Source organism: Diabrotica virgifera, chromosome 9 (assembly GCF_917563875.1).
Source record: "Diabrotica virgifera virgifera chromosome 9, PGI_DIABVI_V3a".
NCBI lineage: Eukaryota > Metazoa > Arthropoda > Insecta > Coleoptera > Chrysomelidae > Diabrotica > Diabrotica virgifera.
In genome coordinates this window covers 26,798,743-26,826,365 of record NC_065451.1, presented here as the reverse complement: position 1 = coordinate 26,826,365, position 27,623 = coordinate 26,798,743, and the positions used below count along the sequence as shown (strand labels likewise).

At 31.6% G+C, this 27,623-nt stretch overlaps 1 protein-coding gene across 2 annotated transcripts in view; it reads right to left on the bottom strand.

The window, feature by feature from the left end:
* Positions 1-27,623, bottom strand: part of LOC114332063 (lysosomal alpha-mannosidase) — a 110,884-nt gene that overhangs the window by 77,031 nt on the left and 6,230 nt on the right. For both annotated transcript variants that reach the window (XM_050662537.1, XM_050662536.1), the window contains 2 exons: positions 22,742-22,829; positions 10,962-11,147 (listed from right to left, as the gene is read on the bottom strand). In XM_050662537.1, the coding sequence (XP_050518494.1) occupies positions 10,962-11,147; positions 22,742-22,829 (274 nt within the window). The remainder of the gene's footprint in view (positions 1-10,961; positions 11,148-22,741; positions 22,830-27,623) is intronic.

The following is a 27,623-nucleotide window of genomic DNA, read 5'->3' as shown; positions in this document are numbered from 1 at the left end:
ATAGGGCACGTTAAGAACAAGAAGAATTTGTACAAGTGTCGGTCAGATAGCCTAGCGGTCTGACGCGCTCGATCGACATATCTAGAGGATATGCGATCGAGGTTCAGCGAGCCCCGGCCGCTGAATAGAAAAATAAAAAGGCTAATGTCGTAGTCTAAAATTCTAAAGAGTCTACGGCTTGGTCTAGAATAATCTCGTGTCTGATGGGCATATGGGGGAGCGGTACGGCAAAGGATAAGGTCTTGCTGCTCGGTGAAACTCCTCCATAGATCCCTACCAGGAGGGCGTTGACGCCTAAAAACGGTATATATTTCGACCTCGTTCATTCACAATAAAATATGTATATTTGTATAAACATATGTTGAGAACTGTAAATACATTTGGTATATAGTGTTATATAATTTTTATGGGGAAAGTTTAGAAAATGAATTTATGTCAAAGACCACGAGATCATAGATTTTCGTAGCCCTGTATATGGCCAAAAAAATTGTAAATAGTATTAGTCATAAGCAGTGTTTCGTTGCAAGTTAAAATCGTTCAGTGTTAGTGTTTCTATGAACGGACTTATACCAACGGTCGGATTAGAAAGTACATGTATTCGCTTTGCAGTGAACAATAGGACATTAATAAATGCTTCTTGGAAGGAAAGACGGTAAATACCATTATTGTTGAGTTTTAGGTAATATCGGGTTTTTGATAGCATGTAGAAACACAAAAGTAATTTGGTGTCTCCTGGAATTTGGCAAAATGGAAAAGTTGTATACAAAATTAATTTGTTCTTAAGAAATGAAAGTCGGGAGGTAATGTGTAGAGCGGATGTTTTGTGATTGGCGAGAGAGACGGATGGAAGGAGAATACAGTGTTTTGAGTCTGACTTGGAGGAGGAAAAAAGTTTCACTCTAGAATGAACATCTGGAGAGAGCAGTCCAGTTTTTGAAAAGTAAGAAGTCGGTGTAAAGTGGTGAAGTTGGCGGCCGTGTAAGCAGAATCGTGTTTGAAACGAAATCGTTGATCGAGTTGAGAAGTTAAATCTCCTTGTGTCCGAAGAGATTCCTGTTTCTGTCTGTAACGAGTAGCTGGTTGGTATCAATTTGCACAAGATATCAAGCAGAGAGAAAACTGAGGAGAGATTTCGAGCGAGTGTTGTTGTTTGTGAAGCAGTTTGGACGAGAATGACCCTAGGAGCACGTGTGAAAGAATCAAGGACTACACAATCCATGAGAAGAAGTAAAGAAGGGAAAAAAAGGTTAGTCAGATTATTTGTGAAACGGAGAGAGTTGTTTTATATCACATATCATATTTGTTTATTTTTTATTGAACAGTTCTACAGCATCATTTAGTCATTCATAAATTCAAAGAAAAAATAAGTAACCAATTCAAAAGGTGAAAAGTAAATTTTTTTATACAGTACGTAAATCGTTCGGCTGGACATAGGGAGCGAAAATTATGGCAACAATACATTGAGAGAATTGTGGCAACTGCGGTAACCTGTGTTAGTTGAAGCTTCTGTTCGAGTACGAGATTTTGGTGCAATAGAGCTGTTACAACGAATAGAATCAGTGAATTTTGAAACAAGGCTGTCCATAAATAAATTAAAAACAAAGTTTACGATTAACGAATTAATAATTTTACTTTAATTTTTAAAACACTTATTTTTAAAAACTAATTTCGAAACTAAACAGTTTTCCCATTCCCTTAGGCCAAAAATATTTAGCTACTACATTGTAATATTTTGACGTTTATTTGTGTCAGAGTTGTCAATTTTGAGGTTAATGCCCTTTAATGCTAACAACCATATTGTCATCGAGAGAGCTTAGTTGCCACAATTTTCTCAATATAATACAATGTATGTATTTATGTAGCTAATTATGTACAATGTATGTTCCCTATGTCCAGCTGAACGATTTACGTACTGGATAATAGTAAGAACAGTCTAACAAATTATTTAAATGAAAATTTTGTTGAAAAAAAGGAGATAGCAGAATTAAAGTTTAATTTATTAGATAAGAAATAGTTGCAACAAAATTCATTTTTAGCATATATTTAAATCTTATATTTATGGTATATTTTGGATAAATAAATAATATTTATAGAATTTATATGACATTATACTGGATGAAGTAAGCAACTAGAGATACTAGAAGCCACAAACCAAAGGTAATACATTAAAAAAAATTAGCCTTGATAATAAATTTTATTGGAAAGTTTTATTTAATTTTGGTTTTGTTTTTCATAAGTAATAATTAAAATAATTGATTAATTAATCAAAATAAGAAAATGCTGATCAATCTCATAACAGTGAGAGAAAATACAGAGCATAACAATAGCTGTGGAAATTATTATATTAGCTGCGGTAAAACTATTATATTATATCAACCATTAAAACTATTGTATAAACTATTAAACAAGGAAAACTTTCGTACCTAGAGCATATCCTTAGAGAAGTCTGGTACAGAATCCTTCAGTTTATCAAAAAAGGTTCGAGGGCCGCAGAAGAATTAGTAGTAAGCAGATGTCATGACTCAAGAAGCTGGCGAAAAATGTCAAAGAATTTGACTTGACTCGCTCATGATGTAAAGGAGAGTGAAATAAATTCTTACCATGAACGACTTTTCGCTAAAAGTTTCCACACCTAACGCTGATAGCTCGATCGGTGGTTTTTTAAGACGCAATTAAAAGCAGCTCCAAGTGATTTGTCCAGGACAATTGAGAAGAATACAATAAATATTCTTAAACTTTTTTTATTTTAATCCAAGCGACACTATAGTATGGTATAAATAGATCCAAACCCAGACATCCAAAGTGAAAGTTATCCTCCAACACCAAATTGTTTTATATGGTCCACACAATGTTTAGAAAAAAGTCACACCATTTTGAGCGTCGGGTTTGGGGGGAGAGGGCGAAGAAATCGGTAAATTCGTGTAGTAAGTTTTTCGTCAATATTTCTAAAACTATGCGGTTTAGCATGAACAACCTTGTATACAAAAATATTCTAAATTAAATTAGAAACAAAAAAGGCCCTATACTTAATGCTTCTAAAATGAACGGTTACAAAGTTACGGAGGTAGTATAGTAGAATTGGTCCAAAAAAGGCCTAACCCAGACATTAAAAGTAAAAGATTTCCTCCAACATTAAATTGTTCTATATGGTCCAGATATTGTTCAGTAATAAAAAGTTACACCATTTTGAGCGTCCGGTTTGGGGGGGGGAGATGGAGGAGAAATCGGTAAATTAGTAGTTTTTTTATGTTTTTCGTCAATATTTCTAAAAATATGCTTTAGCGTAAACAATGTTCCATAAAAAAATTTTCTACATCAAATTTAAAACAAAGAAGGTCCTATTCATAATTGTTATAAAATCAACGATTCCAGAGTTACGGAGGGTGCAAAGTGGAGGTTTTCGATACTTTTTATATTTTTTTGGCAAATTATATTTTTACTGATTAAAAGAAATTTTCTTTAACAGGATTTGCTATTTCAGTGGCCGATGGTATGTTAGTGATAAGCCCTTGAAGAAACGTCAACCTCACCACTCAAAATCATCATCAGTTGCCCAAAAAATATAAAAAGTGTCGAAAACCTCTATATTTCACCCTCCGTAACTCTGGAACCGTTTATTTTATAACAATTATGTATATAGCCCGATCAAAGAACAATCTGACCCCAAAAAAAAATAAACGAAGGATGAAAATTTGGGAATAGGTAGGTAGTTGAAATTGTCTATTATTATATAAGAAAAAGTTTACAATTCTACATCCTCTCCATTTTTCAAAAATGGAGGGGAATACCCCCCTCTCGAAGGTGAAAAATATACATTCAAAATAAGTCCAGAATTGGATAAAATGACTAATTCTAAGCAACTTTTGTTTCGAGTTATTTGCAAGTGGATATGTTCATTTTTAACAGAAAAAAAACATGTTTTTGGAATGTTTTTCAGAAATAACTCAAAAAGTAAATATTTACCTAAAAAATATTCTTAGCAAAAATATAGCTTATAAAAACTGAAAAAAATGTTGTATGCTTGAGGTCTGTAGACCCAGTAGAAGCAGAGTTGTAGCTAATGAAAAGTAGGTTCTTCTTCATCAAATTCCAAATCGAATATTTCAATGTGAAATAACCCAAAAACGGAGCACTTCTCGGGGAAATTCATTTTAACTTTTTTAAAGTGTTCAAAAAAAGGTTTATTTTTGTTTTTAAAAAAAAATTTAACACTAAAAGTAAGTGAGCTACGCTCAAAATATTGTTGGTCCCTTCTATTTTTTGGTAAAAAAATTGCGAAAATCACCCCCGAATTAATTAGCATCACAAATAAATTTTAATATTACCACTTCACAAGTTACTTTTCTTATGTATTTTTTATATGATCTGTAAGTTTCATCGGTTCAAAGTGCTTATTTTTGAAAAAGCTGTAGTTAAAATTGCTTGAACGAGTAACTAATCACGAGTTTAGGCAAATTTTGAACCGCCATAGTATAACCAATTTTGGTCTAACAAGAAAACAGAAAAACACAAATATTCAGAAAAGCAAAACGTACATTTTATTACTCCTTAAGATCTTTGAGATTACTTATAATTTTTAAGTTAATTTCATGAACAATTCAATTTTTTTTTCAAAATAAAAAAAATGTTTTATTTTAAACCCAATTCTTTTCAAAAATGAGCACTTTGAACCAATGAAACTTATAGATTATATAAAAAATACACAAGTAAAGTAACTTGTGAAGCGGTAATGATTAATTTTATTTTGGGAAGCTAATTAGGGGCTGATTTTCGCGATTTTTGTACCAAAAAATGAAACGGGCCAACAATATGTTTAGCATAACTCGCTTATTTTTAATACTAGAAGTTTTTTTTTTAAAACAAAACTAAACCTTTTCTTAAACACTTTAAAAAAGTTGTAATTAATTTTCCCCGGAAAGTGCTCTGTTTTTTGGTTATTTCACATTGAAATATTCGATTTTTAATTTGACGAAGAAGAACCTACTTTTCATTAGCTACAACTCTGCTTCTGCTGGGTCTGCAGACTTCAAGCGTACACAATTTTGTTCAATTTTTTATAAGCTATATCTTTATTCATAATATTTTTTCGCTAGAATACTTACTTTTTGAGTTATCTGCGAAAAACCTTCCAAAAACATGTGTTTTTTTCGTTAAAAATGAATATATTCACTCGTAAATAACTCGAAAAGTATTGACTTAGTGAAAAAACTCTGTAGAACAAAAGTTGCTTAGAATTGGTCATTTTATCCAATTCCGGACCTATTTTGAACGTATATTTTTTCACTCCCGAGAAAATATTTTTCACCCCGTATTTTCCAATTTTTATAAAATGGAGGGGATGTAGAATTGTAATTTTTATTTATATAATAATACACAATTTCAACTACCCATTCCCAAATTTTCATCCTTCCTTTATTTTTTTGGAGGTTTTCGTAAAATTTTTTGTTCTCTGATCGGGCTAATAGGACCAATTTTGTTTTAGATTTTATGTAGAACGTTTATGTATAGAACATTGTTTACGCTGAAACATAGTTTTAGAAATATTGACGAAAAACGTAAAGAAACTACTAATTTACTTACTTCTCCCCCATCTCCCCAAAACCGGACGCTCCAAATGGTGTAACTTTTTACTGAACCATATGTGGACCATATAGAACAATTTGGTGTTGGGGGAAAACTTTTACTTTGGATGTCTGGGTTAGGCCTTTTTTTGGACCAATTATACAATACTACCTCCGTAACTTTGGAACCGTTCATTTTAGAAGGATTATGTATAGGAGCTTTTTTATTTCAAATTTAATGTAGAACATTTTTGTATAGAAGGTTGTTCATGCTAAACCTCGTAGATTTAGAAATATTGACGAAAAACTTAAAAAACTACGAATTTACCGACTTCTCCCCCCTCTCCCCCCAAACCCGACGCTCAAAAAGGTGTGACTTTTTTCTGAACATTATAATATGGACCATATAGAACAATTTGCTGTTTGTTAGAGGATAACTTTCACTTTGGATGTCTGGGTTATGTCATTTTTGAATCAATTATATCATACTACTAAGCGTTTTGCGCCGAATTTAAAAATGTTTATAAAAAAAAGTTCGTTCGTATACAGGGTGTCCAGAAACTCTACCGACAAACTAAGACAGGAGATTCCTGAGATAATTTTAAGATATTTTAACCCAATTCACCTAGTCCGAAAATGCTTCCTAAAAGAGCTAGAGCTCTTTGAAGATGGCGTCTTGTAAGTAGTTTTTGTTAAATAATTCCAGAACGCTTCTATTGAGAAGAACAAAAATTGGTACACATAACTATCTTCCAGAGATAAATCGACTCCATGCATTGCGAATTTCTAGTACCGGTCATAGGCGTCCGTTTTGGGTGGGGCAACAATTATTTTATCGCATAACTTTTTTATCTTTAATTTTTAAGCATTTTTGACTCTGTATTATTAAATTGTGAGATATTCTACAACTAAAACGTACTCTTGTTTTATGTCGATAGGATACACCGTTTTCTAGAAAAATCGATTTGAAAATTTTTCTTTTTTTGAATTTCCAAAAAAAATTTCAAAAAAAAAACTGTTTAGAAATCTGAAAACTGGTACGTTCATTTATATTTCAGAGATGAATCGATTTCATTAACTGCAAATTTCTATTACGGGTCATATGCGTCCGTTTTGGGTAGGTCAATGGTTATTTTATCGCATAACATTTTTGTCTTTCATTTTTAAGTATTTTTGACTATAGCTTATTAAGTTATGAGGTATTCTAGTACTAAAAGTTACTCTTGCTTTAAGTTGATAAAATACACCGTTTTTTTTTTAATTTTTTTTTTTTCAATTTTTATTCAAATTAAAAAAACGAAAAATTTTCAATTCGATTTTTCTAGGAAACCGTGTGTCCTACGGACTTAAACTAAGAGTACCTTTTAGTACTAGAATACCTCACAATTTAATAATTCAGTGTCAAAAATGCTTAAAAGTTAGAGACAAAAAAGTTATATGATAGAATAACCGTTGCTCTACCCAAAACGGACGCCTATGATCGGTACTAGAAATTGGCAATGGATGAAATTGATTTATCTCTGGACGATAAATATACGTACCAATTTTGGTTTTTCTAAATTGAAGCGTTCTGGAGGTATTTAAGAAAAACTAATTACAAGAAGCCATCTTCAAAGAGCTCTAGCTCCTTTAGGAAGCATTTTCGGACTAGGCGAATTGAGCTAAACTGTCTTAAAATTATCTGAAGAATCTCCTGTCTTTGTTTGTCGGTAGAGTTTCTGGACACCCTGTATACAGGGTGAATTTGTAGTGCGGGATCGGTCGATAATTCCATTATGGTATACAATATCGAAAAAAGTTATTTAGAAAAAATGTAGGCAATGATATTCTCTAGGCTTGGAAAATATGTCCATTTCTACAGGGTGATCAATAACTGCGTGGTATATCAAACATATAATTTTTTTAAATGGGACACCCTATATATTTTTTCATATTTATATTCCTCTCATAATTTCTATTCATATAATATAGGGTTTTGCATTACTATACAGAGTATTTAACAAGTTATGACCATTTTTATTTCGAAATCCCTATGAGATTAACATCATCTATGTAAAGAAGTAATTCATAAACAATAATTTATTTTGTATAATAAGATAAACAATGTTCTGTAGTTTTTAAATTAAGTTTAACTGAGATCATTGACGAATATTTGTATACAGGGTGAACTACAAAACCAAATTACGATTTTCTCAATTTTTTTAAATGGATCACCCTATATTTTATTTTTAGAAATATTGTACTTATGATATTCTTTCATTTTTATATAGGATTCCCTATATCTAAACTCGTCAGTTTCCGAGATATTTTCAGTTTATTCAAATTTCGGGAATATATTCAATGTTTCTACTAAAATTACATAAGTTAGTATTGAGTGATAAAATAACAAAACTATTTTAATTAAATAAATAACTAACACAGAATATAAACCATAACAATATGCAATAAATGTATCAATAAATATGATATTAAGGAATTATCATATTTCCCTAATATACAAGAATCGTAAAATTCCTACAAAAAAAAATGTCTTGTGAGTAGTTATATAACAAGATTATTTTTATGTAATAAACAACTCACACAGAACATAAATCAAAACAATATGCAACACTTTTTTAACACTTGTAGTCAAACTAGGTGATCTATAAATGTTATAGGTGCTATTGTTTGCGATTATTTGATTGGCCCACATTTTTTTGAAGGTTGAGGTTTTACACGACGACGGTCCTCCAGTTCTTCCAAAATTGATTTTTTCATGTGGTGCTATATAAAAAAAACCTTGTATACCAGAAGCATCCAACAACGCCTGGTGATATAAAAAATAGAATAAGAGGAGCTTTTAATAATATTAACTTACAAAAATGTTGAGAAATGTGGCTCGGTCATTTGAATATCGGTTACAAAATTGCGTAGACGTTGAGCGTGGACATTTTCAACATTTACTTTAGACTTATATCCTTAACATCACGTTAATTGGTACATTCATTAAATATTGTTATGGTTTATATATTTTGTTAGAAATTGATTAAATGCAAATATTTGTTATATTATTACACAATACTTATTTGTAAAGTTATTTCTACTTATTAAAAATTGAATGTATTTCCGGCAAATGAAGAAAAATAAAAATATCTCAGAAACTAAGAAGTTTAGGTATAGGAGATGCTATAGAAAAATGAAATAGTATCATAAATACATTTCTAAAAAATAAAATATAGGGTGATCTATTTAAAAAAATTGAGAAAACCGTAATTTTGTTTTGCAGTTTAAAAGTGCTTATAAAATTGAATGTTTTACTAAAATCTGCTTGGCTTAGAATACTGCTGATATAACAATCTAAAAAATGTTACATCAGTTGTGTATTGTTTTGATTTATGTTTTATGTGAGTTATTTATTGATTAAAAATAATCTTGTTATATTATTATATACAAGAAAAAATTTTTTTGGAACTATACGATTCTTGTATATTAGGGAAATATGATAATTTATTAATATCACACTTATTGGTACATTCACTGCATATTGTTATGGTTTATATTTTGTGTTAGTTATTTATTGAATAAAAATAATTTTGTTTAATTATCACTCAATACTAACTTATTTCTACAAGAAAAAATAAATGTATTCCCAAAATTTGAAGACAACTTAAAATATCTCGGAAAGTAATAAGTTTAGGTATAGGGAATGCTATAAATGAAAGAGTATCACAAATGCAAAATTTTGAAAAGATAAAATATAGGGTGATCCATTTAAAAAAAATTATAAAAATCGTAATTTGGTTCACCCTGTATACAAATAGTTGTCAATGATTTCAATTTAACTTAACTTAAAAACTACGGTATATTGTTTATCTTATTATGTAAAACAAATTATTTTTTACGAATTACTTTTTTATATACATGGTGTTAATCTCATAGGGATTTCGAAATAAAAATGGCATAACTTGTTTAATACTCTGTATAGTAATGCAAAACCCTATATTATATGAACAACAATTATGGGAGTAATATAAATATGAAAAAATATATAGGGTGTCCCATTTAAAAAATAATATCTTTGATATACCACGCAGTTATTGATCACCCTGTAGAAATGGACATATTTAATAAGCCTAGAGAATATCATTACCTACATTTTTTCTAAATAATTTTTTTCGATATTCTATACCATAATGGAATTATCGACCGATCCCGCACTAAAAACTCACCCTGTATGTAAGGCACATCATAACCTTACATAGAATGGGAATTGAAATGCATGAATTAAAACTTGCAGGATTTTTGAATCGTTATACAATTAAAGAAGCCTCGTAAAAAGTTTACAGGTATTATCTGAAAAAAACAAGAATGTGTGTGTACTTTGTACGCACGTAAGAAGTTATACTTCTACTACATATTATGTGATTTTTAAGACTATACCAAAAATTTAAAAAAATAAAAGAATAAAACGCACACAAACACATTGAAAAATGCCACAAAGAAAAAATGATTTCTGGACGATAATAATTGTTGGCAAAAATTTTAAATACGCATTTGCTGAAAAAAAAAAATTATATAACAAATATACTTACAATCATAATATGCATAAAAAAATAAAAAAATAAAACTTGCATCGGGAATTGAACCCTTGAATTTCGTGCCGCTTTGACTCTTAATCGAAGCGTAGACTCACTCGTCCAATCGCACATTATTTATCATGTGGAAAAATACGGTAACTGAACGTTTTACTGTTTGACAATTGTTTTGAAAATTATGTAGTTTAAATTTTGTGGAAGAAAATATAAAAATATAACAAAACAGTAAGAAACCAATATATTAGATGAAGATTGGTAGAACTTTTGTTGGTAATCAAATTAAGTATGTAAATCAAAGCATTACATACCTACTAGATAAATCAATCTACGCCAAAAAATCATAATTTAAAAATAAAAATCGAACCTAATTTGGGATTTCTCTCTAAAATCCGCATTCTTGAGAAAATAAATGTATGTATTTCAACCTAATCCAAATGTATAATTACAATATGATTATAATAAAAACTAGGTACTTACCAAATTAGAATGAGTTTTCCTTGTCCAAAATAGTCCAAAAGTCCAAAAATATAGGTATATGAAAACTATTTAAAAAGGCAGTATAACTATTAACTAACTTTTGTTTGTTGTTTCTTTTCACACAAATTTTAAAACGCAACAACCATAAATAATCTAACTACAGCTGTGCCACAGCCACCATATTGAATAATTTTTGACATGTCATTTGAACATCCAATCAGAACAAAGTTATAATGCGCATGCGCCCGGTCGCTAGGTTTTCCCATATAAAATTTCACCGTCATTACGCCCGTAAAGAAGTATAACTTCAAAAATAAAAAATTTTCTACCTAGTCTCAACATTTTTTACCTGAATCCCAAAGTAAATTGGTCGATAGTTGATTGATAATTGGTACAAGCTTCATCATTCATGCTCCATCCTCCATTAACTATTTCGAGATGTCCATTATCCACAAGATTTTTGAATGCACGTCGCATAGTTTCGTCTTGTTCTTTCCACCATTTGTAAAAGAAAGCTGTCTCCACTTGAATATATCTACAGTTAAAAGAACAATCTAAACTAGTGTTAGTGTAGGAAACAGAGGTTGAACCTTGCAAAATGGACACAAGTCCGGTTTTATTTTTTTTCTGGTAGATCAAGGGGTGCTTATTATAAGACTAACTTTTTCTGAAAAAATTTCGCCCCGGAACCCCCTTTTTCACCCCTTTAAAGGGGGTAATTTGTGGTTTTTGCGGAACGTAGCCCTTGCTGTACCTTTTACAAAAAATTTCTTTTATAGAAATATGAAGAGGACTATATTTTCTATGATTTATTTCCCGACAGCATATGTCTATCATCCACCGTTTAGCGGGGCTGGCGCCCCAAATTTGACAAGTTTTTAAAAAAGATGTTTTTAAAAAATATATATTTTTCCCTAACTGTAACGGAAATTAGGAAGAAATCCTGCGACAAGTATTCACAAATAAGTGACTGATTTTTTGGTATAGGTTTCACTTAAGGGTAATTAGCCTATTTTTAATCACAGGGTGTTACATTTTAAAAAACCCCTTTTTATACCATCTGAACCGTTTACGCTAGAGTAAAAAGACTTTCAGCGATTACCCACGTACTGGTTCTATTTACAAATTTGTATAATTTACCCCCATTTTTTCCCCGGAACCACCCCAAAAAAAGAAGAATTAATAAATAAAGTGATTTTCTTGAAATCCTTCACACATAATGTCCTTTATTAATATGCTTCATATGTCATTTTGTGCACGTTATTATTATTCATGCATGGACACCAAAAGCGATTTCCTAGTGCAACCCCTGTAGCCAAAAATAAATAAATAAAATGGGGGTTGAAACTTTTTTTTGTTTTTTGCTTTTTGATCCATACGGGCATATGCTTCATCAATAGTGCTTTTTAAAAATATATATGGTTATTGCAACATTCCTGCGGAAACCACCCCTATCCTTGAAAATATACTGCAGAAACTACCCCTATCCCTTGGCGAGCATATCTTTACGATTTTCTCATTACTTATGCATTATTTTTAAACAAAACTTATACAAGGTTAAAGACCACTATTAACTCTAAAAATTAGGTCCTATTCATTTTTTTCGTGTAAGCAACCGTTACGGCACAGTGGCGCCGTAAACTTCGTGATATGCTTTGGCGGGCTCCAGTTTTTGTTTTTTATTTCGTCACTTGTTTGTTTTATTGATAAAGTACTTATGTAAAAGAAAACAACACAGTGTAAGCTACAAATTATGACCTCTACACATTTTACATTCTTTGCCCCCCAAAGCCACAGTGGTGGCCCAAAATCAATTTTTGCATATTTTCGCCACCTATACGCATTTTATTTCATTAATGCTACCTTAATAGCACAATACTTACCCTTAAGTGGTCGCTAAGCAGTGGCGTATCCAGGGAGGGGTAATGGGGGCGATCACCCCCTCTCAAACCAAAAGTGATATTATATTTAAAGATTATAAAAATATTCATTTATTTTTATAGAAATAGTTATATTATTATTTTTATAATGATGGCGTACTTTTTATGTTTTAGCGACAGTGGCGGATCCAGCATCGTTAAGGGGGGTGCCAATTGGCTAAATTTCTATAAAAATAAATGAATATTTTTATAATCTTTAAATATAATATCACTTTGGGTATGAGAGGGGGGGGTGATCGCCCCCATCACCCCTCCCTGGATCCGCCACTGCTTAGCGACCACTTAAGGGTGAATATTGTGCTATTAAGGTAGCATTAATGAAATAAAATGCGTGTAGGTGGCGAAAATATGCAAAAATTGATTTTGGGCCAGCACTGTGGCTTTGGGGGGCAAAGAATGTAAAATGTGTATAGGTCATAATTTGTAACGAACAAGTGACGAAATAAAAAACAAAAACTGGAGCCCGCCAAAGCATATCACGAAGTTTACGGCGCCACTGTGCCGTAACGGTTGCTTACACGAAAAAATGAATAGGACCTAATTTTTAGAGATAATAGTGGTCTTTAACCTTGTATAAGTTTTGTTTAAAAATAATGCATAGGTAATGAGAAAATCGTAAAAATATGCTCGCCAAGCGATAGGGGTAGTTTCTGCAGTATATTTTCAAGGATAGGGGTGGTTTCCGCAGGAATGTTGCAATAACCATATATATTTTTGAAAAGCAGAATTGATGAAGCATATGCCCATATGGATCAAAAAGCAAAAAACAACAAAAAAAATTCAACCCCCATTTTATTTATTTTTTTTTTTTTTGGCTACAGGGGTTGCACTAGGAAATCGCTTTTGGTGTCCATGCATGGGTAATAATAACGTGCACAAAATGATATATGAAGCATATTAATAAAGGGCATTGTGTGTAAAGGATTTTAAGAAAATCACTTTATTTATTAATTATTCTTTTTTTTTGGGTGGTTCCGAGAAAAAAATGGGGGTAGATCATACAAATTTGTAAATAGCACCAGTACGTGGGTAATCTCTGAAAGTCTTTTTACTCTAGCATAAACGGTTCAGATGGTATAAAAAGTGGTTTTTTAAAATGTAACACCCTGTAATTAAAAATAGGGCAATTTCCCCTTAAGTGAAACCTATACCAAAAAATCAGTCACTTATTTGTGAAAAATTGTCGCAGGACTTTTTCTTAATTTCCGTTACAGTTAGGGAAAAATATATTTTTTTTAAAAACATCTTTTTTAAAAACTTGTCAACTTTGGGGCGCCACCCCCGCTAAACGGTGTATGATAGACATATGCTGTCGGGTAATAAATCGTAGAAAATATAGTCATCTTCATATTTCTATAAAAATAATTTTTTGTAAAAGGTACAGGAATGGCTACGTTCCGCAAAAACCACAAATTACCCCCTTTAAAGGGGTGAAAAGGGGGGTTACGGTGCGAAATTTTTTCAGAAAAAGTTAGTCTTATAATAAGCACCCCTTGATCTACCAGAAAAAAAAATAAAACCGGACTTGTGTCCATTTTGCAAGGTTCAACCTCTGTTTCCTACACTAGGTGTATATGCATAATATTAAACGTGGCTTATGTTTGCCAAAATGTGTTAGGTTCGATCCCAACAGAAAAGATATCAAACACCGTAGTATTATAACATTAGTAATATTAAAAATTACAGCATCAATAATATCAGGGCCAGATTTAAGGGTGGCAGGCCGAGCAGCGGCCTGGGGCCTCCACATTTTGGGGGCCCCCACAAAGCCCCAAACATAAGAGGTTCATTTAAACAGATATTGGCAGGAGAGACAGAAACTCGACAATGTATGACAAGTGTAAAATGAAGGAGGGTAGGAGTGATAATATAATACATTGTTCATGGTTATGTTTTTCACCTTCCACCGGGTGAGTGTATTTCTTAGTTTGTAAGTTCTTATCTAGTGTTCGTACACATTTTAGCCGCAGAGGATTTTGTGACTGGAAACATGCAGATAGTAGGCTTATAGATCACGAAATGTCTAAAGCACACGAAAGAATTGGGCTTATTGATACTGAAATAGCAAAACAGGCCGAAGAAATAAAGCATTATTGGAAAATGGTAACTCAAAGACTAATTTTAGTGTTATAAAGTTTATTTTTCTACAACCACTATTCAAAGTGCACTTTTCTGCACGGTTTTATGTTAGCAAACTTGATATTTTCTCACAGTATAAGATATTTGACATTAGTGTGCAGAAAAGTGACGTTTCTGTGCCGCAAAGTGACGTTTCTGTGCCGCAAAGTTCTTTTCTGCACAGTTGACTACCTCATTTTGAGTAACGTTATATTCTGTTTACATCCGTGGACTACCGCATTCTGAGTAACGTTATATTCTGTTTACATCCGTGGTTAAACTTTAGACAAATATATAACCTATAAGACAATTATTATATTTAACTATAGCATAGAAACTAAATTATGGATGTTACAACTGTTTTATTTTACAATTTTATTCTTATTAAACATTTTATAATTATCAAATAACCAATAAGGATTTAGCAACCTGTGCAAGAGACGTCGAATGAAGTAGGTTTTGTGTAAATCCGTGACTGCATAAATATAATGTCAATAATGTGTAATAATTGTTTAAATTTAAACAAATTAAGGCAGTGCATTAATTTTTTAACTGATTTCTGTGCAATTTATTTAGATATAAGGAATTTAAATTGATTAGTAGGTATTAATTAAATACAGTTTAAAATTTATCACATAGGTACCTATTATAATTAATCGTCGTTTGGAAATTGTGATTTTTATTTTTAGGAAAAACTGTGCTTGTAGAAAAAGTATAGTGTGAAACACGTGCAGAAAGGTAATTTCTCACTCGTTTGAATTGCGGCACTCGCTTGCGCTCGTAACGCAACTTTTCAAACTCGTGAGAAATTAGTACCTTTCTGCACTTGTTGCACAATATACTATTGTGAACAAGATTTAGCATTTCGCAGCGAAAATGAGTTGTCGAATTCATCACAAAATGAAAATTATTTGGGAATACTCCTGTTATTAGCTGAATATGATTAATTATTGAAGCACCATATTAATAAATATTCAAATCCTGGAAGCGGACATGTCAACTATCTTTTATCAACTATATGTGAGGAAATTGTACATCCGATGGGTCAAAACGTATTAAATGAAATAGTTTCAAGGATTAAGAAGTCAAAATATTATTCAGTTCATATCACTAGATAATAATAATTTCTTAGAATTTCTTGTATTTTTCACTTCCTCTACATATAGATACAACTTAACAGAATCTTTAAAAGCTGCGTCTTTTAGCGACTAAAAGAGCAAATACTACTAAGTAGATGGTCATGGAGGTAATATCGCAAAAGGACTAGTTAAAGGTTATAATAAGATTAAAGGAGCATTATCCAAAATTTCGGAAGACTATGAGCAACAATTTAAAACTCGTAGCATTGCAAATATTTTGTAAAGTGGAACCTCGATAAGTCGGATTTTTCGAGACCGCGGCCGATCCGGGTTATCGAAAATCCGGGTTAGCCGTAGAATATACTAAAAATTAATAAAATACAGTATCCTTAGAGATAAACTCCATTATTATTGCAAAAACATGAAATACATTATGCACAGTACATGTGAATTATGTACAGTTATAAATATACAGTATTGTTCATTCCTTGGTAAAAATTTCAGTCAGTTTCGATTGTCAATATTAGGTTTTTATTGTTGAAATGTTTGTCTGATGAAAATCGGTCCGGGTTAGCCGGACTTCCGGGTTATCGGAGGCCGACTTAGCGGGGTTCCACTGTACCTATAATCGAATGTGTTTACTCGAAACAGAGAAGATATTAGGGAAGACAAACAAGATTATTCTTCAAGATCCAAATATTGACCTTAATTCAGGAATGGCAGCACTTAGAACACTTAAATAAATTATACAGTCAAGACGTGACAATTTCGAAAGATATGAGAACATCAGATAAGTTTAGAACTCAAAATTTCAGTCACTGCATTACCTCTTTGTCATAGGCTTTCTGCATATGAATCCATTCATTCCAATTTTGGATTTTTACATCAATTTGGGGAAAATTGGAAAATTTAACTCTCAATGAAATTGAAGCTCACTCACCAACATTATCATCAACTTACCAACATTTATAGCAATGATTTAGATGAAAACTTATGTGTCCATCTGGTACAGTTTGTAAGATCCTTCAATCCGTTTAAAGCTCATCAAATATAAGCAAATAACTTAAAATGTACCAACTGCTAAAAGAAAAGAATTTGAATGATGCTTTTCCAAATAATGTTGAGGTGACGCTTTGTTCATATTTGGTTGTGATACTAACTGCAGTGGTTAGCGATCATTCTCAAAATTTAAGTTAATTAAAAATCGACTTCCGTCTATGATGGGCCAAGAGTGTTTGAATGATCTCACTACAATGAGCATTGGCCACGATGTCTTAATGCAACTAGATATGTCCCACATAATCAAGAAATTTTCAATCTTACTATCAATCTTACTATCATTTTTAATATTGTACTTTAACAAGTTACATCTCTTGTACTTTTTATTATTTAAAATTATATTTATAAAATTATATCAACATTTTTTTAATTAGGAGGTACCCCACACCAATTTTGCCCAGGGGCCCCCACTACCTTAACTCCGGCTCTGAGTAATATATTAAAAATGATGTTCGAAAGGATCTGAGACGATACAATACGATAAAATAACTAGAGTAATAGAAGAAAACAACAGCTTAAAAGAACCCAGACAGAACATGTCCATTGAAAAAAAAAATCCACAAATTAAGAAATGAACAGGGGCAGATGATGGAGGAGGAGGATGAGGATCATGACAGAGAACAGTGCAAAAGATCCGTGTAGCTCAGAAGGAGATGGATCGTGCTATAGTACATTCTTTCACGGTTTTTGCTGTGAATTTTAAAGAACCGCTTGAATTGACATGAAATTTGACATGTGCATAGCTAACATGTCAAAGAAAAAAAGTGTTGTTTTTATTTTTTGAGTTATTTGCAAGTGAAAATGTTCATTTTTCAACAAAATAACCACGTTTTTAGACGGTTTTTCGCAAATAATTCAAAACGTAAGCATTTTGTCAAAAAAAAATATTCTTAGCAAAACTATTGCCATAAAAAATTTTAAAAAATGGTGAATATATTAAGTCTCTATATCTAGCGAAAGCAGAGTTATAGCTAATGAAAAATAGGTTCATATTAGAAAAATTCCAAATAGAATAATTCAATGTGAAATATCAAAATAATGAAGCATTCTTGGGAAAAACACAGTACAACTTTTTTAAAGTGTTTAAAAAAGCTTTATTTCTGTTTTTATAAAAAAAAATTTCTAGCATCAAATGTAAGCAAGTTGGTACCTTTTGTTTTGTCAAAAAAATCAGAAAGATCACCCCCCAATTAGCAACTTAAATGAAATTAATCGTTACCGCTTCACAAGCTACTTTACTTATATTGTGTTTATATGATCTGTAAGTTTCATCGAGTCAAAGTGCTTATTTTTGAGAAAAATTTGGTTTTAAAGTAAAATTTTTAAAAATTTTAATTAACATTTTAATTTTAATTTTAAAACAAAAAAAATATTTTTTTTCAAAATAACTTAAAAATTGTTAGAGGTACCAAAATTCTTAAACAATAAAAAAAGTCGGCTTTACTTTTCTGAATATTTTGTATTATTTTGTTTTTCTGTAATACAAAAATTGGTCAAGATTCGGTGTTTCTAAATTTGCATACACTCGTGATAAGTAACTCTTTCAAGCCCTTTTAACTACAGCTCTTTCAAAAATAAGGACTTTGAACGGATGAAAGTTGCAGATCTTATGATCAATACATACGCGAGTAAAATACTTGTGAAGTGATAACAATTAAGTTCATTGGAAATGCTAATTAAAGGGTTATTTCCACGATTTCTTAAAAAAAAGGACCAACTTTATTTTGCGTAAGGACCAACAAGGGTAACTTGTTTACTTTTGATGCTAAAAAATAAAAAAAAAATGCATTTTTTAAACACTTTAAAAAAGTTAAATAGTTTTCCCCAAAAAAGTGCTTCGTTTTTTGGTTATGGCACGTTAAAATATACGATTTGGAATTTGACGAGTATGAACCTATTTTTCATTAGGTATAACTCTGCTTCTAATAGGTACCGTGACATAATATTTACACCAAGTTTTTTACTTTTTTACGTGCTATATTTTTGTTAAGAATGGGTTTTTTGGCAAAATACTTACTTTTTGAGTTATTTGCGAAAAACCGTCTAAAAACGTGGTTATTTTGTAGAAAAATTAACATATTCACTCGCAAATCACTCGAAAAGTATTAACTTGGTGAAAAAACTTTATAGAACAAAAGTTGCTTAGATTTAGTCATTTTATCCATTTCCGGACTTATTTCGAACATATATTTTTCACCCCTAAAAGGGGGTGAAACTCACCCCTAGTTCAAAAGCACACATCGGCACAATATCACTTTTTTTCTTTGACTTGTTAGCTATGTGTATGCCAAATTTCATGTCAATCCAAGCAGTTCTTTAAAATTTAGAGGTTTTGCAATATTTTACCTTTAAATAACGTACTACTATGTTGGGCTGGGAGACAAGATATCAAAGCGTCAGTTACGACGAGGATCAGAAGTGGCTGATGCTGTAGATAGAATAGCAACACTGAAGTAGAACTGGGCAGGTCAAGTGGCTCGAATGATAGGTAACAGGTGGACAAAGCGGATACTGTAATGGATACCAAGAGATGATGCCTACCGAATCAAAGGTCATCTACCAACACGTTGGATCGACGATTGCCATAGGAATTGGACTCAAGAGGCACAAAATGGAAACATATGGAATATTATGAGGAGAAAGGTCTATGTTTAGTAGTGGACAAGCGAAGGTTAATTTATGAATATCATAAAAATACTATTGTTCGGGAATCCTAATTTCTTTATTTTATATTGAATGTCATTCTAATATTTAATTCATTTCGGATAGAATAAGTTTTTAGATAATTTAATAATTATATTTAGTTGCTTTTCTCTGCCCTCTTTAAAAAATGATGCAAAATAACCTTGTGTGTCTTCTAATTTAAATAAACGCTCGATATCAATTTTTATTCCTCCACACGTACAAATCGCTTTACTCATATATAGTATTTTTACTACAAAAGCAAGAGTACGTAGGTCAAAATTTCTGACGTAAAAGCACTGTCAAAACAGAATGTGACTTTTCGTCATGGCCACGTTAATGTCATTACTTGTCAGATATTTTTTTTTGTTTTTGTTTACTATAAAAATAATATCTATAATTCTTTATTCTAATTAATGATGTCAATCGGATTTCATCAATTGCCGAAATATATTAATCATATTCCAAAATATTTGTTAATGTTAACGAAAATAATGATATTCCATAACATCAACTCTAAAATTGAAATTTGTGCAGCACAGCTAAAATACAACACCAACACGGAACTGCCCGATCTTGTATAAGCGTCCACATAATATTTTAATAAAGAAAAAGTAATCCCGATTACATTGAGAATTTTAGAATTATATTAATTAAATAACCAAAAAATTTATTATCATCAATAATATAAATTTTCTAAAATAATTTAAGTTAAATATTTCAAAAAATAATAATTTTAGTTAAATATTTTAGACATTCGTACACTACTCATACATTCAAACGCAAATGACAGTTCAGTGTTGCTGGTTGCGGTCAATTATGCTGTGAAATAATCTATTTTAATGATTATACCTACACAATGATAATATTGTTGCTAATTAATATATTTCAGCAAGTAATGAAAACCAATTGACATCATTAATTAGAATAAATAATTATAGATATTATTTTTATAGTAAACAAAAACAAAGAAAAATATCTCTGACAAGTAATGACATAAACGTGGCCATGATGAAAAGTTACATTCTAATGTTTGACAGTGCTCATACGTAAAAAATTTTGACCTACGTAATCATCTTGCTTTTGTAGTAAAAATACTATAGGTATCTAAATTGGCATGCTCCAATGAGTACCTTTTTACAGGATTTATATTAGCATCCAAAAAATAAGAGTAATCCATATCGATTTAATTTTTAAAGTCTCAAACAAATATTATTTACATGTACTGTTTACATTACGTAAATGGGTGACATTGCTTCTGCAATGTAGGCCACTCGTTTTGAAGACAACGGAGTCAGCAATTATGTTACTATTGGTATTTTCACGGTCACATTCAGGTGTAGTCAATAATAACAAAACAATTACGATTTATTTATAGATACGGAGAAAGTAAAGAAGAGATTATTCATTATTTAGACTTCGACGTGGTTAGATCAGAGACGTTGTCCACCAACTAATTACTGTCGTATTTAGTGTTCCAAATAAATATATTCTGGTAAATAGTGTTTTAACAAATCAACCCCATCATCGGGAATAACAACCCTCAGTACCACCATACCTTTAGCACACAAGAAACGAGTTCGTTTCCAGCCTTCAACGGTAGAACTATAAAAACTTTCGCCTTTCATGAACTGACGGTCCATCACGCGAGTGCTTGAATTTCATGGAAGGATCCAGGATCCAAGCGATCCATGGCTCATCCAGGATGAGCGATTGAGACCATATGCGGAACAAATAGTTGAGGGTATCAATGTGGTTTCTGCAGGCAGAAGTCCACAATAGATCAGATCTTCGTTTTGAGACAAATCTTGGAAAAGACTAGTGAATTTAATATAGAAACACATCATCTCTTTATTGACTTTGGGAGTGTCTATGATAGTATCCATCGAGAATTTCTGATCAACGCCCTGAAAGAGTTTAATATTCCAACTCATCTCATTGATATAGTAAAAGAAACACTTAAAGTGCAAAGCAGGGTTCGAATTCAAAACGCACTAACAGATACAATTCATGTTAGAACGGGCCTATACAGGGAGATGCCCTATCCTGTAGACTGTAGGTATTCTATTCAACATCACATTAGAGAAAATAATTAGAGAGTCAAAAGTCAACACCAGAGGAACAATAATAACAAAAAGTGTACAAATATTGGCATTTGCCGATGATGTTGATATCATAGCTAGAAGCAAATGAGAAATGATAGAAGCATTTAATGCTATAGAAAGAGCGTCACAAAACAGTGGCCTAAATATTAATGAAATAAAAACCAAATACATGAAGGCCAGCAAATCGACAGACCAAAAAAACCTACAGAATCTGACAATAGGAGACTATAACATCGAAAGCGTCAAAAATTTTACATATCTAGGTTCACTAGTTACCGCGGATAACAATGTCTGCGAAGAAGTTAAGAGAAAAATACATATTGCTAATAATACATATAATGGACTCATTAAACATCTAAGATCTAACAACATCACGAGAAAAGTCAAATGCAAAATATACAAAACCCTGATAAAACCGGTCCTTATATATGGATCAGAGACATGGACACTGACGAAAAGCGATGAGAACTTATTAGGTACGTTTGAACGAAAAATCCTTAGACACATATATAAGGGGGTGAAAGAAAATGACGTATGGCGCAAAAGATATAATTTTAAACTATACGCAGCATACAACGAACCCGACGTCATAACATCCATAAAGATCGGACGTCTGCGCTGGATGGGCCATGTTGAAAGAATGTTGGAGACCGAAACACCAAAACACATAATGAAGCAAACACCAGTAGGGAGAAAGTCAAAGGGCAGACCCAAACTTAGATACATGAAACAAGTGGAACAAAATCTGAAAACACTTGAGATTACCCACTGGAAGAACAAAGCAAGGAACAGAACAGAATGGCGGGAAATCCTAGAACAAGCCAGGACCCAAAAAGGGCTGTCGAGCTACTGATGATGATGATCCAGGATCCAAGTGATAAATTGAGTAGTCACATTTTGTTCTGCGTGTTATCCGAATTCTACAGAACACCAATTTCAGGTAATCGATTTGTGTATAACTTGTGGAACCATTTTCTTTAACTTCAATTATACATTTACCAATTTAATTTTCATATTTTCTACAGTTCTTATTTGACTAGTCTTCGAGATTTATCTGTATTATGTTAAATATTTATCTAATGAAAAGACACGTTTAAAAGATGTTTGTTTAAATTTAATAAAACAAGCAATACTAAAAAGCCTTACCTTCTGTCCTTATTTCTCTGCAACTCCTCTACTACGGACGTTATTATATTTTTTACTGCTATGGGTGTTGTAGTAGCATATACCTTCACTAAAATTATATAAAAAATAAACACCTATTCTTGTCCACGCTTAAAATTATGTACGTTATGCACTCCAGTCGAACACGCTTATTGGAATAGCCTTCGCGCCAAGCAAAAATATTCTTATAACCGAGATATTCTAATAACCGATCATTGGTGGCTAGCCGTAATAAGTATACCTACCGAATATACGTAATAATAGTACATACTATGTTAATATTATGTATATAGTTTTAGGTCTTTTTATGTCAATATTGCAATAGCGTAACGTATTTATTAAAAAACTAAATTACAATATATTATGTGGATGCATACAGTAATTAATATGAAATGTATGCAATATATAGTATTGTGGATCAATCTATCAATCAAAGATAGAATAAAAATTTTAATTTTTCTAATATAACGCGGGCACATAAATTTGATCCACCCTGTACATTGATTTGTAACTATTTATTATAAGTAGTTTTTAAGAAGTGATTTATCGTTAGTAAGTTTTTCCCTGAAAAATAAAACATTAGGAAAAAAAGTGATATGAATAGACCATAATTGTTCAGGGTATTTGGAGATTATAACGGTGTTTTGTTATATTATGCATGCCACAGTAATTAGTTCTTAGAAAATTGAGATAAAGAAAGTTTGGAATTTTAAATATGTTTGTTTAATGATAGGAATATTTAGATAATTTTAATTTCCGAAATGTCGTAAGTTTGGGTAGGAATATTTTTGAGAGAATGCCTGTTTGTTTTCAAATAAAAAAAGAAGGTGGGGAGATAAATGTTTCTGATTGGCTAGGCACTTTGGAATGGGGAAAGTTTTGTTTTAAATGTTGAGATAGTTTTGGAAAGAGGAACGCATTATGTTATTGGCATCGCTGAAGAGCAGTCAACGTTTTCGTGGATAGTTAGATAGCAAGTACCAGTGGGTGTTTTGATAGTGGAGAATAGAGCTGAAAAGTGGAACAAGAGACAGATCAAATTGAGACGAAATACCTCTTTGATTCTGTATTATTGTGAGAAGGAGAAGAGAGAATTTTTGGAGTTTGTGTTTTGTTGGAGAATTGGTGCTGGTATGCTGATAGATTTGAAGCTTGACAACGGAGAGGGCTTTGATGGGTAGCCTAACATAGTCAACGAGGGAGAGCTGTTTTGGGTCAAGAGAAGACATCAGAGTGAGTGAAGCAAAAGGTCAGTCAATTTATGTGAAAGATATTTTTATGTTCGGAAACTAAAATTTTGAGTAAAAGCATATGAATTAAGATTCCAATATTTCAAAAAGTAAATAGGAAGTATAGGTAATTTGCGAATACCTAAATTTGTTTGTTTAGCTTGTTTTATCAAAGTCATCCGGAACAAACCAATATATTGTTTTTTTAACTAGAATAAATTTAAGTGGTAAAAATTTCATTCGGACAGCTGTGTCCACAGGTTTTAAATTTGATCGATTTTTAGAGTATTTATTTTGATAATAAAATTCTGTATGCTTATTTTATATTTCTATTTAATTCCTTTTCCTAATATTTTTCCCCATTAGAGCCAACTAAGAGATACTGAAACCACGAGAGAAGATAAGTATAACATAAGATAATTTAGATATTTTTTTGTATTATAAAAAGGCACCCTGAGATTTTTTATTAATTTTTTTGCATGATTTGCGACAATTGGATAAGTGATTAAATAATTAATTGGAGTAATCAAATAAAGATTAAGTGATATTAAAGTAATAAAAAGTAGATCATAACAATAGATTATGTAAATATTTTCGTATTAAATACATAATATACTTATCTAATAAGAAAATTACTTATTTAGTCTTGAAAAATAATCGGTAATTGTAGCTTGTGTTTTTGTTACATAAAATACTAGTCACTTTTGTTCCTCTGAATTATATAAATTAGAAAAATTTACAATGGTTTGGCCATCCCGAAAACGTTTTATAACTTTACAAGCGATTAAGATGGCCGAATTGTTTCTTAAAAATTTTAAAACATGCAATGGGTGGCAATATGTATAGTTTCTAGACAGAGGAAATTATTTTACGACTGGATTTGTCGGTAAACGATTGAATTGGTAGTCATAACAACGCAATAAAATATTTGTTACCTATCTGACAAACCCAAATAATATAAATAAACAGCACTACAGGCCTTTGAAGCCCTTGGCGAGAAACAATAGGACACTAAGCATCAAAATTAACGAACCACCATAAAAATGGGACATTTTTGATGTATAGTATTTCCTAAACCTGTTGTCCGATTTTAGTGACTTTTTTAGTATGCTATAACTTTATTATTCAAGAATATGTTGTAATAATATTGTTGCTAAATAGGTAAGTGTCATTGTATACCGGGTGTAAAAATGATAGTGTGTTTTTTCCTCAAAATTCGGAACACCCTGTGGAATTCTAGCGTATATAAAATATTGAAATTAAAACTCAACTGTAGCCTTAGGCTTTCTTAAAATTTTGCTTTTTGATTCATTTGCTTATGTTGGATAATAAAAAAGTTAGGTACGTTAACAATTAGCAACGTTCTTCATCAATACAGGGTGATTCTAAATAAGTGCGAAAAACTGTAAGGGGTAATTCTGCATGAAAAATAATGACCGTTTGATTTATAAACATATGTCCCTAAATGCTTCGTTTCCGAGATACGGGATGTTGAATTTTTTTTACAAACTGACGATTTATTTACTGCTCTAAAACCGGTTGAGATATGCAAATGAAATTTGGTAGGTTCTAAGAGGTAGTTATTGCGCATTTTTTGGCATCCAATTAAGAATTTTATATTCACCATTGGTGTGCATACGGGTAATATGACTGGGTAATATAACCCGTATGCACGTCAATGGCGAATATAAATATCTTAATTGTATGACAAAAAATGCACAATAACTACCTCTTAAAACGTACCAAATTTCATGTGCATATCTCAACCGGTTTTAGAGCAGTAAATAAATCGTCAGTTTGTAAAAAAAAATTCAACATCCCGTATCTCGGACACGAAGAATTTGCAGACATATGTTTATAAACCAAACGATCATCATTTTTCATGTAGAATTACCCCTTAAAATTTGTCGCACTTATTAAGAAACACCCTGTATTGATAAAGAACGTTGCTAGTTGTTAAAGCACCTAACTTTTCTTTTATCCAACAGAAGCGAATGAATCAAAAAGCAAAATGTTAAGAAAGGCTACAGTTGAGTTTTAATTTCAATATTATATATGCTAGAATATTCCACAGGGAGTTTCGAACTTTGAGGAAAAAACACTCTATCATTGTTACACCCGGTATACAATGACATTTACCTGATTAGCAACAATATTATTACAACGGTATTCTTGAAGAATTAAGCTATAACATACTAAAAAATCACTAAAATCGAACAACAGGTTTAGGAAATACGAGACATCAAACATGTCTCATTTTTAAGGTGGTGCGGTAATTTTGATGCCTAGTGTACAAGACATAATTTGAATTTTTAGGAAATTCGAAATTGTAGGTAAAAATTTATTCGTCGATCTGAAAAATATTATTCTGATAAACGGTATTGTTTTATGAATACGTATTCCAATAAACGGATAAATTTATTAAAGAGTAAATGGAAACATTTCGGGACCTCGAATTTTATTCCACAAACCGGGATATTCCTATAACCGGTACTCTAATAAGCGGGTTCGACTGTATTAGCAGTGAATAATAAATAATTATTCACTACTTTTTATCAGTACCCTTCCTATATTGTTACTGAAAATAGATATGAAAAATTATAAAATGCTAATTCACGAAAAGGATGCCAAACAGGGATGGAAAAACTATTTTGACAGTATTAATATTGGAATGATTAAAACTGTCTGCACAAGGGTCGACTCGAGTCCAGTCGCGTAGGTCTCTCCCCAACGCTCAAGTTCCTTCGTTGTGGCGTTGCACAATGTCAACGCCTCCGTACACGGGGCGTTTAGTGGTCGTCTAGGATTGCAAATCTCCTCGTCTTGTACGACTCTCGTCCCTTGCGATCGGTAGCGCACGAGAAAGTTCGAGTGAGACGCACGTTTCCAGTCCTCGAGGTAAGTTTATTTTATTTGTTGCCTTCGTTATTTTTTGTTGTTTTTTGCGCTAAATTAAATTTTAGTTTTTATTAAAGATCGATGAATGTTATGTTCGTTGATTGTAGTATTAGTAGAAGCTTTGTTTGTAATATAAAATTCTGAAAACATTGAACTTTTGTTTCTAGGTCTTTAATATAAAATTCGTTGGGGAAGTAGAAAAATACTCTCAATTGTATAATGCTCATTGTATATGTTACAGTTCAAGCTCAGTTAGAGTTGACTATTCCTAGTTCGAGTCAACTCCAACTAAAACGAGCAGTAAAAGTTGATTTGAAAAATTTAATTTAACTTTTACTAGTTTGAGTTGACTATGTCTGAATCGATTCAGTAAATGATGATTATACGAGTATAACCTCACGTGCTTTTTTGATGACTGTGCGTCTCTTTGTTTTGACCGTTTCAACTACTTATCATGATTTGAACATATAGGCCAGGAAATGAAGCTGAAAAAATGGAAAAACCTCGCAATTTTTTCGTCCAGCATCGATTTGTGCAAAAAATTTGGAATTAGGCTCATTTTACCCTGTAGTACATTTTCTATACTGAGCCGTTGTACGCTTTTGGTTTTTTAAGGGTGATAATTACCCCTAATTATTGTAAAAAATTATAAAATAACATTTTAAACTTTAATATGGTCAACATTAATTTTTATTAGTCAAATAATCATTGTTTTATGCTTTAGGATATATTATTAT